This window comes from Pteronotus mesoamericanus, unplaced genomic scaffold, assembly GCF_021234165.1.
Source record: "Pteronotus mesoamericanus isolate MK-2021 breed Mesoamerican mustached bat unplaced genomic scaffold, CSHL_Meso_final scaffold_85, whole genome shotgun sequence".
In the NCBI taxonomy this organism is placed as follows: Eukaryota; Metazoa; Chordata; class Mammalia; order Chiroptera; family Mormoopidae; genus Pteronotus; species Pteronotus mesoamericanus.
This window is the reverse complement of record NW_026555329.1, coordinates 70,919,334-70,933,120: the sequence shown is the minus strand read 5'-3', so window position 1 is coordinate 70,933,120 and position 13,787 is coordinate 70,919,334. Positions and strand designations below refer to the sequence as shown.

Sequence of the window (13,787 nt, the reverse complement as noted above, 5' to 3'; positions counted from 1 at the left end):
AGTCACTCCAGATGTGTTCAAAAACAGAGCCTCTCTGTGGCAGCCCAGTCCCCCAATCCCAGAGCGAGTCGGAATAAGAGAGGTTTCCACTCCCGTCCCCTAGGAGGCCACCCCTGCCTCTACCTTCTGAGGTGGGAAAGGGCATTTGTTCCTCTGAAAAGGGAAAGGAGGTAAGAACTGCACCATCTCCTGGGGAGGACCGGTTCGGGCACACCTGTAGCTCCTGGGGCCCCTGGGTTTCAGGGCAGCGTCTCACCTTCGTGGAGGCAAAGATGTGCTGGAAGACCCTGCTGCTCCTGCTGCTGTGTTACGATGCGCAGGCGACGGTGCCCCCCAGGTGGAGCAGGGGTGAGTTGCTCTTTATTCATTCGTCTGATGCTCATCGTTCTTTTTGAAATACAATTAGGAATTTGGGGGAGGGTGGCGTGAAAGAGAGAAGGAAATTAGAAGCCCCACGCCCTCCTTTATTGTCACCTCTGCTGACTGCTTTATGCATCTTGACGTGTTAGAAGGCGATGGGCAAATGGTAGTGCAAATGACCCAAGCCCTGAGGGGCCTCGGGCACCCCTCTCTGACGTGCCAGGGCCCAGGCATCTTTGCAAACAGACTCCCTCAAGCTCCCCTCTCCCAGGCTGCCGCGGGGGGGCGGGCGTGGCCAGGCCTAACGCTAACTCAATGGGACTGTGGGTGCCTAGAGGCTACCTGGAGAGGCAGACACACCTTTCCAGCCAGTAGGGCCCTCCCAGTGGCAGGAGAGGAAGGGTAATTCTTCAGCATCCTCATGCCCACCTGCCTGCTGCCCCCACCGGCCACCAGTCCACCCCCGTGAAGGAAGGGGCCCCCGGCCCCCTCATGATCCTCACAGCCGACTTCCCTCCCTTCGGGTGGAGCTCCTCAAAGCCGACATGCTGCCTTTTCTCTCTGCCCCAGGCCCAGCTCCAGGTGGCAGGCGGTGGCAGCACCTCCAGCCAGAGTTTATCACTGTCAGGAAGTGAGGGGCCAAGAATGCCGGCCACTGAGTGCCGGCCACTCTGTGCCGGTCCGGACTGAAATCTTTCTGCCCACCGCCTAAAGTCAAATGAGGTCTCTCACCCGGCAAGAACTGGAAAGAGAAGTCAGGCCCATAGGTGTTTCTAGAGATCCAGAGTAGGCGGCAGACTGGGGCAGGGGCGTGAGGAGGAGCCTCCTGCCTCCCAAGCGGAGTGTCAGGGAAGGAGGGCCTTGTGGGAACGGAGCACACAGAACGGAGGAATCTGAAATGCGGGGGTAGGGGCACTGCACTTATTTGTGATTTTAGTCCTTTTTTTTTAAGCCTGAGATCAGGGACTTGCCAGTTCTCCGAGCTGAGCTGTGAAATGATTGTTGCCCTGGCGCAAATAATTAATGTAGCATTTTCCTCTATTTCTGGAAGACCATTACACACACACCCCCCCCTCCCCGCTCACCGTGTGCACACACATTGGGGGCCACCCTTGGAAACAGAGAGCAAAGAAACATTGAAGTTGCGTTCTGCCATTTACCTCGTGTGACACTGGGGGTTTTACTTAATTCACTTATTAAAAAAAAAAAGTGATAAAAGCCACTCTTCTAATGCACAGCTGTTAGGAAGCCAAGAGAGATGATCTGATTGGTAACGAGGTTTGTAAACACGATAACCACATCATGAGCTACCCTGCCCCCCGCAAGGAACTTAGGATTTGAGTTCTGCCTCTCATGGGCTGTGTGATCTCTGGCAAGTCTCTGAGCTTTAGGTCACTAACAGGTGACATGGTAGCCACACCTAAACTTAACTTTGCTGTGTTGTTGCAAGGGTCGGATTAAAAAATGTAAATGAATCGCCCTGTAAACGATGAAGCATTCCTTCATCTGTACGTGTCAGCCACTTAAAAAATGAGATAATTTCGTTAAAGAAAGCTTAAGATTCTCAACAGACATTTCCACAGCGTGGTCCTGGGATCAACTGCTCCAGTCCCACCCGGCCCCGTCCTCGCTGGGGAAGGTCTGCCCTCGGTAACAATAACAATCTACGTAAAGACAGGCAGCCTGCACAGCTGAACCAGGGCCAGAGTGAGGCCGCTGATAAGCGCTAGAGTAGTCGTTCACCTCGGAGTTCAGTCAACAAATGCTATGGAGTCCCTCCGACCATCATCAAAAGCCTTCCACAGAGTTGATCATTTTGAACAGTTTTTTCTCATTATAAAAGGCATACACAATTTGCATCTTTTTTTAAAGACGAAATGGGAGTCACATCCAAATAAAAACAGTTTTTCCAAACGTACTTCCTGTTCCCCTCACCTTCATCCTTACTCCATCCCCACCCCACATGCAGGCCTAATTTCGGAGGATTCCCTTGGAAAACAGTCTCAGGGTGACCACCCCCTGGGAGATTCTCCTCCTCTACAGCCCCGCCCCACCCCTGCCCCAACCCCTGGCCACCACCCTCGCCCACCCCCTGCACCCACGTGTAGAAATGCAGAAATGCATGTGGGTGTAGGCAATAAACCCAAAGGGAATACACCCTGCCTTCAGGGCATCTCTTTTCCTACCGGCCGCCGTGCTCGGTAAGAAGCGCTCTCTAGGATTCGGCGCTGGGAGGTCGCTTTCCGCGCACCCGCATCGCTGTTCCAGCCCCACCGACTCGGTTAAGACCCAATGACTCACCTGCGGTCAGCGTGGCCGCCCGGGGAACTGCACACACCTGGCTCAGGTCCCAGCCCCCAGCTCCTGCCACAGCAAGGCTTGTGGGGCTGGAGGGAACTAGCCAGGCTATTTAAAAAGAGACATCTATGCCTTAATTACTATACAAATATCTGTCTTTATTAAATACATATAAACTGCTTCTTTTTAAAGCAGTTTAACAGGGAAAGGAAGCCTTCAGGTCTGTGGGAGGATGTAGGTCATTTTCAAGTGTCCATTTTAGCGTCCTGTGAGTTTTCGATCATGAGTGACAGGAAAGGCCTGTGGTCATTGTTCAATAAGTTCTGGCGAACTGGGAATAGCAGTACTGAGCACACCTCGGTTGCTCCCCGGTCACTTCAGAAGGCAGGTGCTATTCTGACCACATACAGGTAAGAACACTGGCGTGGGGCAGGAAGCGACTATGCCCCAGGTGACTCAGCAGCAAGGACGGAGCTGGACTGTGACGCCCCCAACCCCTACCCCAGGTCTACAGCCTCAGAGCCTCGCTGCCCTCCACCCCTCACCATCCCTCTCGGCAGCCTGGGGTCCCCCTGGGTGCCAGGGCGGTCTGGCCAAAGGGAGCTGACTCACAGAAGCCCTTCCAGAAGCATTCCCACTGGATCCCAGCGCCCGGGGCCAAGATCCTGGCTCGCTCAGAATATCACTGAGTTTCTAAAGGGCTGGCCCAGGAGCAAAAAAGTAAATGACATCAGTAGGATCTGGCAAAAGATCTTTTATAAACTAGAGCTTTTCCTTTCCACACCCACTGTCTTTTCCATAGAGTTGCTTCAACTGATTCATTAAAAATACGGTTGTATTCTGGCTTGAAAAGGTCTGCTGTTGGCGTCTTTTCGGCAAGCTCTTCGGTACAAACACTGTGTAAGCTACAGTAGAAATGGTGGCAAGGTTTAATACTGCTCCGTTATAGTGAACCTGCTGGGGGTCGGGAGGGAAGAAGAGCTGATTTTTATCCCAGATTATAAAAAGTCAAAGAAAGGTCAGGCTCGAAAGGAAAACAGACTCCTTCATGTAGGGAGGCTTCTGCCTCTATGTCTGAGCATAAAGGCTTGGACGGGCTAAGGCGTTGGGGAGATGGCGGCTAAAAAGTAGCTTCTCCCAAGCCCTGGCCAGGGAGCTCGGTCGGAGCATCATCCCGCTACGCCAGGGTTGTGGGTTTGATCCCGGTAAGGGTACATAGACGAAGCAACCAATGAATGCATAAATAAGTGGAAAAACAAATCAATGTTTCTCTTTCCAAGCCCCCTTCCTCTCTCTCTCTCTAAAATCAATAAATAAAAAGAAAAAATTTTTAAGAAGTTTCTCCCAGGCCAGAAGAGGGGGTCCCTGGGAGCTAAAGACAGGACGTAGGAGACAATATCTACTTTCTGATAATTAGCTGGGACCTAAAACTGCAAGTAAGTTTTCAAAGTACCCTGATAGAGAAAGATTTAGTGAAGTGCTCCGTTTGAAAAGAATGGCGTTTGGTGACAAAGGTAGTTAATGTGTTTTTACAGAATCATTTATTCATTCAACAGTCATGGGTGGGAGGTTAGGCACTGGGATTACAGCGACCAAAAAGGACCACATCCCACACCTTTGTGGAGCTGGCTTCTAGTGAGGGGAAAGAGACCACAAACACACATAGAAACAAAACGTCTGGTTTGTTGGATGGCGATAAAGTAGGGACAGGTTAAAGGGTATCGAGGATTATAATTTTAAAAGTGGCAGTCAGGGAGGGCCTCCCTGAGGAGGTGACTGAAACCAAAGGCAGAAGGAACAGAAGTGCAGATGCCTGTGAGATGCTTAAGGGACAGTGAGTGAGAAGGCCTGTGGCTGGGGCGGCAGGCACCAGGGGAGAGTAGCAGGTGAGTTCAGATGTAGTGAGGAGTCAGGTCACTTTGCACCTGGTGGCCGTTTGAGGAACTTTGTCTTTTCCTCTGAATGAGATGGAAAGCCATCGAGGCCCTGGGCAGAGGAGCGACGAGACTGACCTGTGTCCACCCAGAATCACTTCGGATGCTGTGTTAAGAAAAGAATGAAGACAGGAGCCAAGGAAGGGAGCAGGAGGCACCGTTAGGAGAGGCCCTCCAGGCGTGGACCAGGGAGCCAGCAGGGATGTGGCGAGAAGTAGCCAGATTCCAGATCTGCTTTGAAGGTGGGGCCAACAAGACTTGCTGATGAGCTAGATGTGGGATGTCAAAGAAACAGTCAAGGGTGACTCCCAGGTTTGGGGCCTGGGCAACTGAAAGAGATGGGGAGATGGTAGACAAGGCATGTGGGCACATGTGTGTATGTATGTGTATACATGTGTGCATTCTGGGAGTTGGGGTTGGGCTCGGAATCAGGAGAGATAACTGTTACACGTCCAAACGGAGGTGCCCACAGGCAGTTGGATATAGAAAAGTCTGGCCTAGGAACAAAAAGCTGGAAGTCAGTAGGGAAGTGAGGGGGCTGGGAGGGAGGAGACAGAACTCTGCAATCTGAAGGGGCGCGGGGAGGATCAGCAGCCAGTGAGGACAGGCTTGTTCGTTTGTTTTTTAAATAGAAGAAGTAAGATGTTTTCATGTTGCAATGAAAGATCCAGTGGAGAGGGAAAAGTAATCATGTAGGAGAGAAAGGCGGAAAGGTGAGCGACATGTTTCTTGGAAACTTCACACGCGTGGAAAAGTTGGCTCGAGACAGGAATGTGTCCACCATAACAGAGGTCAGCATCCGGGCAAGAAGCAGGTGACTGGGTAAAGGAGCAGGTCCAAGGGGTGAAATCACCGTCCAGTTCACAGTGAACTAGAGTGAGAGGCATCGGGAGATCAGGGAAAAGGGCAGGCAGCGTGTAAGGGCCCATGTGAAAAGAGCCGCCTGAATTTCAGTGAGACCACAGTTGTGTTTTCCATCAGCCGCATTCAGGTGCAGCGGTGCAGGTGTGGAACAGGTTAGGAGGTGGGTGGTACTTTATGCCAAGTGATTGCAAAGGAACAAAGAGAGGGCAAGGGAGGAGAGGGTATGTGTAAGAGTGTGATCACATCTGACCTGGCGAATCACATTATAAATCAAAGTTACAGATTTTTTGGAATGTGTGTGCTTCATTTAAGAATATGATTTATACTGTATTCATTCATTCATTCACAATTAATACCATCTTTCCCGTAGTTACTCAGAACCGAGGAGCACCCAGTCTCGGGCAGATGCGCCTACAAAAAGAGCACTGCTCACCCTTTTGGCGGGATTGGGCTCTGGAGCCTGTGAGGTCTGGGCTCCAATGTCAGCCCTATAGCAAGCAAATTGCATGGCCTAGGACAAGTTTCTTAAGCTCCAAGTTTCTTCATGTCTAAAATGGGATGTGAATACTTACCTCACAAGGCCCACAGAGGAAGCACAAAGCACATTGAGGGGCTCACGGTGGGCTCGTGAGCCATGGTCACATCTGAGCTCCATATTTTGGTCCAAATGTGGCTTTCAGCAGAAGACATGGACAGAACATGTGGTGACATATGATTCCTGCATGTCTGGGTCCAATCGCGGGACTCACTCAGTGCATGCGGCATGACCTTTAGCAAGTGAATCATCTGTCCTGTGCTGGTCTGTCCCAGGAATCGCGAACAGTCCACGTCTCCCCAGGGCTCACCGGTCCCGGGCCCGGAGGAGGAGGGGAGAGGCTCCCAGGGCCAGCCAGTGCAGCGGACCCGTGTGCAGGGAGATGTGGGTGTCTCTGGAGCCCCCTGGTTACACTGAGTGGCCCTCACGGCACATTCACATCCTGAAGAAACAGCTGGAGAGTGCAGCACTGAGTGGAAAAGAAAGAACAAAGTGGCCCAGTTTTACACCAAAAAAAAAGTACCCAAAGTCAGTGATTTTGACAAAACTGTCCCAGCAACCTTCTTGCCAGAGGCTCAACGCTCAGAGGGCTCCTGGGTGGACACAGGGTCCTTCTGCCAGCCCCTGGTGTCCCCAGCGTGCCCCTCCCTCCTCCCTCAGAGAAGGTGCCCTCCCTAATGGCAGCCCACGGGGGAGCCCGCAGGCCTTCCTCCCCTCGCCCTGCAAAGCGCTGCCTCGCAGCTGTCAGTGAGGAGGAAGCCGAACTTCAAATGACCCCCTTAAATGTGGGAGATGGGACAGAAGGGGAAGGAAGAAAACCCAGCAAAGCCTGAGTGGAAGAGTCTCCAGGGATGTCTTGTTTTGTTGTTGCTTTTTTTAATAGCTGATTTAAAAAATTAATTTTTTTTAATCGGGACTGATTTTTTTTTTTTAATCATTCTAAAACAAGCTCTCAGGCCTGCACTCAGAGCCCAGCTTCCTGCCGACACCAAGGTCAGGCACAGGAGGCGTAAAGCACGCTTCCCACGCCAGGGGCTGGCGAGAGCCGGCCAGACATGAGCCATGTAGGATGGACACCGAAACCACAGGGACAGAGAAGGAGCAACGGCGGGCAGTGGGCTCGCGGGGAAAGGCTCCCTGGGGGAACAAGGCTGTTATTCTCACCAAGCAGGAGCTGAGTCTAGTTTCAAGCTTTGCACGCCTGCCCCTCGGGGTCGGCCCTCGTTTCAGCCATTGGCATTTCTAGCAGGGCCCTGACTTCACCTTTCTGGACAAAAACATCTGGGATGACTGTATGGTTAACTTTGTAGCCGAATGTTTGGACACGGAGCAGACATAACCTGCGGCATCTCCAAGGAGATGAATTTATCCTCCTCCCATTCGTAAGGAGGGAGACCTGAGCAGCCGCTGAGATGTGGCCCAGAGCTGGCTGCGATTCTGCCCGAGGGCGCAATGAAGCCCTGGCCCAACACACCCTGTCAAGGCCTCTACAGCAATGGGAGGGGCACTCACAGAAGGCGGGGGATGGGAGGGGGACGAGGCCTGTCTTCCAGATTCCTGTGGTCCCCACACACTTTCTGAAGCAATCATCCATCCTCTGGCTTGAAGCTATTTCTAACGATCTTCCCCAAACTGTTATTATTTTTTAAACTATGAGAACAACTATTGGGGGAAAAGTCTCCATTATTAAAACTCAGTTTTGAATCAGGAAGTATTTTCTTCCCGCCTCTTTGAGAACTAGGGGTCCCCCTGGGGTGGGCATGTTAGAGTGTTGCCGTTCCCGAGGGAACAAACGAGTGAGGGAAATGCAGGTCTAGCCCTTTGAATGCCTTTCCCAGATGCAGCCACCCGGTCTGAGGTGACAGGCAGCAGAAGGGCTCAGCGCCAGGGACATATATCCCCGCCTGTCCCCTTCCCCTGCCAGGGTGTGAACACTTTTAAGGGGACCCATACCTTTAATTTCACAATAAGAGAGAAATTCTGGAAGAAGAATTAAAGAAGTAAAGTTGCTCTCAGATCCTATCCGAGAAGAGGGTTCACCTACACTTTCATGGGCGGAACACACATCTTGATCCTGGAGCAGTTCTGGTCCTGGTGTCATCTCCCAGCAAGGAGAAAGCAGAACCCAGCTACACACCCTCCTTGTGTCTGTACGTGTTTGCCTTCGTCTCTTTGGGTGGCTCTGTAAGGCCTCAGATGGGAGTGAGACTTGCATTTTGGTGCCACGTGCTTGCTGCAGCTCTGGATGGCCCAATGGCTATGAACCCTGCCTGTCCATTATAATCACTGGGGAGCCAGAAAATACCCTGATGCCTCTCTCCACCCAGAGACGCCCATGAACTGGCCTGGGGGGCTGGCGTTCAGGAGTTTTAAAAACTCCCAGGCGGTTCTAATGTGCCGTCAGGGGTGAGACCCTCTGGGCTCACCTGAGAATGGCCGTACGGCGGAGGCAGCACTGTCTGCACAACCTCAGTCATGCCTGCCATTCGAAGCACCTCCCAAGCTCTAAAAATCTTACTGGCCCAGTTGTAGTCTAGTTCGATTAAATCAGAATATTTGGAGCTGGGACCCAGGCATCAGCGTTTCTTAAAGCCCCTCGGGCGATTCTAATGAACGGTCCAGGTCCTGAGCCCGATGAGTAGGAGACGTCTCATTCTCCTGGGCTCCACCTAAAACGACCGGCAGAGGCAGTACGTGAACAGAAGCGAAGCCCTAAAGTCTCTGATTTTGTGGGAAATTGGCACTTTTCTGGCAAAGAGAATAAATTCTGCTAAAATGCTAAGCCACGAAATGTTGCTCTGGAGTTGACAGGCTCCTTCCCCACCGCGGTCAGGGGAAGCAGAGGCCCCCTGCCTGTCAAGGCCTCCCCGGGTGCGCGGATCTGGGCGGCCAGCGGCAGCGCCTGGCGCAAGGCCCGGAAGCCTGCCAGGCTCTGCTGGAGGTGCAGAAACCTAAAACCATATCTATGCTAACCTCGGGGACTTGCGGTATAGACAATAGATGAGTACAGAAAAAGCAGTATGACAGCAGTAACCACCCCACCAGTTTTTTCCAGGAAGTGAAACCTTCCTACCACTGAGCTTTTCAGGAAATGTCTTTATATCAAAGATGTGTCCTTTTTATCACTTCGGCTCAATTCTCTTTCTAAAATGCTTGTGCAGTTCCTTGCCTTCTGTAACACAGTACACCGGTCATCAGCGGGCCCTTTCTTGGCGGCCCCAGGACACGTCATGAAGAAACACAGCTGACATGCATGGTTATGCAAACTGTGTTTTGCGCAACTTCAGAGGGCGCTATTTACCTCGAAGTCTCAGATTTTTTTTTATAGTTAGTTGCCCAGTTTTCTGGAAAATCACAACCCAGTGTCTTGAAGAAGCTGTACTTTTTTTCTTTTTCTTTTTTAAAAGATATGATTTATTTTAAGTACTTCCAAGATATAAATTCCTCAAATGGTAGAATGTGTCCATTTACTGCTTCTGGATCTAAGGTACCAAGCCAGAGAGAGAATCTTACTTTCTTATTTATGCACTTGAGAGTATCTCCTATAACATGAGACTTAACCCAAATCACTCTGCGCAATCCTTTGTGTTTTGCTTTAATTGCCGTGTTGGTGGTTCAAGTCCACTCAGGGCTTGAACAATTATTCTGAAAGGCAGCAGACTGCAGGAGGAACAATAGTCATCTAAGATTAAGGAAATCTGACTTATGACTTAACATTTGGTAATTACTTTAGGTACAAGAAGCTGTACCTTTCTCCACCAGCTGGCAGCAAGCTTGCCGATCCTGCCTGCACAGCGCCCAGGTGTACTGAGAGGCTCGGGTGTGGGTGGGGCTGTCAGCTCCCGGGTCCCATAGGACCTGAGAAAGCTAAAACTTACAATGATTATTGCTACACTTGGTGGCATTCTGCACTCTCCTTCACTTGTCCTCAGTAAGATCCTAGTTCTTGCTACCCTCTCTGCCCGTTGCAGCCCATCCTTCCTTCAGCTACCGTTTCTAAATGCAGCCACAAAGAAACAGCCCTAGCAAGTCACTGATTGTCCCAAATGCATTTCTAAGTCAGCTGGCCCTTGCGCGGAACCCTGAGCCTGGTGCCACACACCCCTAGAGCCGTGTGTCAGAATCTTGTTTTTTAATCTTCGCCCGAGGACATGTTTACTGATTTCAGACAGGTGGGGAGAGAGAGACAGACAGAGAGAGAGAGAGAGATCTATTAGTTGTCTCCCTTACGCGCCCCTATTGCGGATCAAAGCTGAAACCTGGCGGTATACAGACGGTGCTCCAACCAACTGGGCCACCCAGCCAGGACCACATGTCAGGGTCTTGGGGCAGCTCTCTTCTTTTTCACCTGTGTTCATCTTCTTGGCAGGCAAATTTCAGAGGCCCGGAGAGTAGCCAGAAGTCTCACCCTCTGATTAAAAGGGATGTCATTAAATATAAACCAGCACTGCATGCTGATAAAGGGCTAAAATGTGCATGACGATTAGAGAACAGTATTGTTAGGGAACTCATTTGTTGAATTGGAGGGGTGTGTTGCGTGCTCATTTCTGTTTTATTTTTTTTTTAAGATTTTATTTATTTTAGAGCAAGGGGTAAGGAGGGAGAGAAACATCAGTGTGTGGTTGACTCTCACGTGTCCCCTACCGGGGATCTGGCCCACAACCCAGGCATGTGCTCTGACTGGGAATCGAACCAGTGACCGGCACTGGTTTGCAGGTTTGCAGGCCAGCGCTCAGTCCACTGAGCCACACCAGCCAGGGCATCATTTCTGTTTTATTTTAATTGAAGTTCCCTTGACAAACAGGGGGTGGGCAAAAATAGGCTTACAGCTGCGAGTGCTTGAAACCCAGAGTTAATAAAGCTCTTGTAATAATCATAACCTGCACGACCTCTTCCATACAAACAACTGTAAACCTACTTCTGCCCGCCCCTGTACACCTACATAGTTTTCAAAGCTGTCTGGGATGAGCCAGGTTGGAAATCACTGGTCTGAAACAGTTAACATCTGACATGCCTGGGAGCTCTCTGGGACACCAGAGTTGTCTGTCATCTCCCCCGCCTTATGACCACCACAGCTTCGAATCGGTCACTTTCCAGACTGGCTGGAAAGGTTACGGGAGAGGGCGCCAAGTGCGCGCAGCCCCCAGAACTCACTATCTTGTTTCTTACAGCCGTGCTCTTCCCCGCTGCCCATCGGCCGAAGAGATCCTCCTCAATGCCCTTGAACCCCGTCCTGCAGAGCTCCCTGGAGGAAGTAGAACTGCTCTACGAGGTAGGCAGAGGTGCCAGGGGCCGCGTCACCCCAGCGGCATTGCACCTTTTCTGTTTCTTGGAGAAATGACCAGAGCCCCTGAAAATGGGGCCATCTGCTGCCATAGGGACTGTCCTAGACTCGCCTGTGGAGGCCATCGCGTCCTGGCCACCCCAAAGTGAGGCGTTCCTCATCTCTCCTCTCCGTCCCCGCATGCCATAACAGGGGATGGTGGCTTCAGGAGGGTACAGGAGGTGGAATTAGATTTCGGTTTGGCCACTCCAAGCGCGCACGCAGCAGAGCGGGCAGTAGTCTCAAGCAGAGGCTGTGAGGCGGGACTCATCACGGGGGCCAGGCAGAGCCACGCCAGTTGTCTGAGTGCAGCCCTGTCTCCAGGAACTGCCTACTGTGACGGCCCAGCTTCTGACAGTCGGGGGCCACCCCAAGGGCTGCCTCCCTCTGCCTCTCACAGCTCCGCCTCTCAGCCCCCCTTCTCCAGACCACAGGTCAGTTTCCCAGGGCCGCTTCATCTGGTTCAGGGGGGAAATTCCAGGTTCAAGATCGGAGCGTTAGTTCTGGTTCTGTCCCCCGTCAGCTCTGCGACCTTGCATAAGCCGTGTGTCTCTCTGGGCCCGAATCTCCTCGCTCGTCAAACAAGGAGCTGCAATGACCTCCCAACCTCCCCTCCGGCCTCGACGTCCTCTGACATCCTCCACGTGCCAGAGCTGCCTGGCTAAGGAAGAGGCAGCCTGCTGCAGCCCAGCAGTAGAGCAGGGGGCGGGGGTGGGGCAGGGAGAATTTCAAGTCCCCCCCTGGGGAACGAACTGGAAAAGGCACAGCCTTCGCCAGGTCTTGAACAAGGGGGTCATAGGAACAGACCTGCTTTAGAAAGATAGTAGTAGGATAAAGACAGATTGGAGCCAGGGGAGGCTGGCAACAGAGACAAGAGTTGGAACCCCGAGTCCAAGAGCTGTCTACTAGCTCCCGAGGTGAGCCTGGCTGAGCAGGGGATGCATATGGCAGACCCCACCCTGACTCTTAAGGAACAGGTGAGGCGCGAGGACAAATCTCTGTATCCCACTTAATTCCTAGCACAATTCTCTGCGTCCTTCAACCCCCAGCCTCTGATTTAAAATGACCCAAAATAGTTCACGCTTTAGAAGATCCTCGGCGGGTGGGAGGGAGAGAGAAAGGCAAGAATGGGTTAATCTGGGCCACTAGACATAATAAGTAGTCATTAATTAGTGGCTTTGTACCAGGGACAATGTTAGACGGTGTTCCTATTTGTCTTATTTACATCTCACAGTAGACCTGTAAAGTATTCTGTTGCTAATCTTTTCACGGAGGAGGAAAGTGAGGCTCAGAGAAGGCAGTCACTCCTCCAAAGGCACACAGGCGGTGGGAACAGCAGGCCGGGACCCCAGGTCCCTTGGATTCCAAAGCCCTTCCCACAGCTGCCTCCCCAAGTGAACGCAGGGGATACCGAAAACAGTGATGTCCTCAGCAACGCCCACAGGCTTCATGTGTTCCCGCATCTCGTGTTTCTCTCCAGTTCCTGCTGGCTGAGCTGGAGATCAGCCCTGACCTGGAGATCTCCATCAAAGATGAGGAGCTCGCCTCCTTGCGGAAGGCCTCGGACTTCCGCACCGTCTGCAATGACGTGATCCCCAAGCGCATCCCCGACATCCGCCGGCTGAGCGCCAGCCTCTCCAGCCACCCCGGCGTCCTCAAGAAAGAAGACTTTGAAAGGACAGCACTCACCTTGGCCTACACGGCCTACCGCACGGCCCTGGCCCAGGGGCATCAGAAGGACATCTGGGCCCAGTCCCTCCTCAGCCTTTTCCAGGCCCTGAGGCAAGACCTGGCGCGGTCCTCAGGCTCCAGACTGTCTCCCTGAGCGGCTGGCCGGCACCAGGACTGCGGAGCAGCGCCCGGCACACACTGTAATCCAGAAATTCTTCATTCTCCACCCCATTCACAGAGACCAGCAACAAAACACACCTCTCCAACTGAGAGCAGCAGAGATAAAATAATGAAGCCCCTTGCTGTTTACCCATTGCGGCTTCCTGACAAGAGCATCTGGCTCATGTCATAATGTGACCCCGGGCAGGAAGAAAGGGCTGGTGGTCATTCAGGGCAACTCCAGAGGCCGAACGGTTGGCCTGGTGACAGAGTCTAAGGTACACGCCAACACTGAATGGCTGCCACAAACATGCAAGAGGGAGGACAGATCTGGTGGAAATATCGTAGAGGCTTAAGCACGGTGGGAAGTCGGGGAACAGATTTCTTTGGTCCTAAGAGATCAGGGTGCTGGCCCAAATGAACATCTTTCTGTGGGTTCTATAGAAGCCAGAGCTGCAGCCAAGTACATACATTGTTAGCCAAGGATCTGCTCCTCAACTTTTCTAAATGTCACCAAGAAGAATCAGGTAGAAAGCTGGTAATTGTATGACCTATATATGTCTTGACTCTTCTTACCTGAAGGCTGGTTTGCCAGAAACAGGCATGCCTTGTCTTTTGAACAGAAAAACCAAGCTAAGGCAGA

The 13,787-nt window shown here is 52.0% G+C and overlaps 1 protein-coding gene across 1 annotated transcript; it reads left to right on the top strand.

Moving 5' to 3' along the window:
• Positions 1 to 272: 272 nt before the first annotated feature.
• Positions 273 to 13,535, top strand: FAM180A (family with sequence similarity 180 member A). The gene is made up of 3 exons (XM_054563912.1): positions 273 to 348; positions 11,163 to 11,263; positions 12,795 to 13,535. Exons 1-3 carry the CDS (start codon positions 273 to 275, stop codon positions 13,137 to 13,139), a joined length of 522 nt encoding a protein of 173 aa, XP_054419887.1. The 3' UTR covers positions 13,140 to 13,535.
• Positions 13,536 to 13,787: the final 252 nt, after the last annotated feature.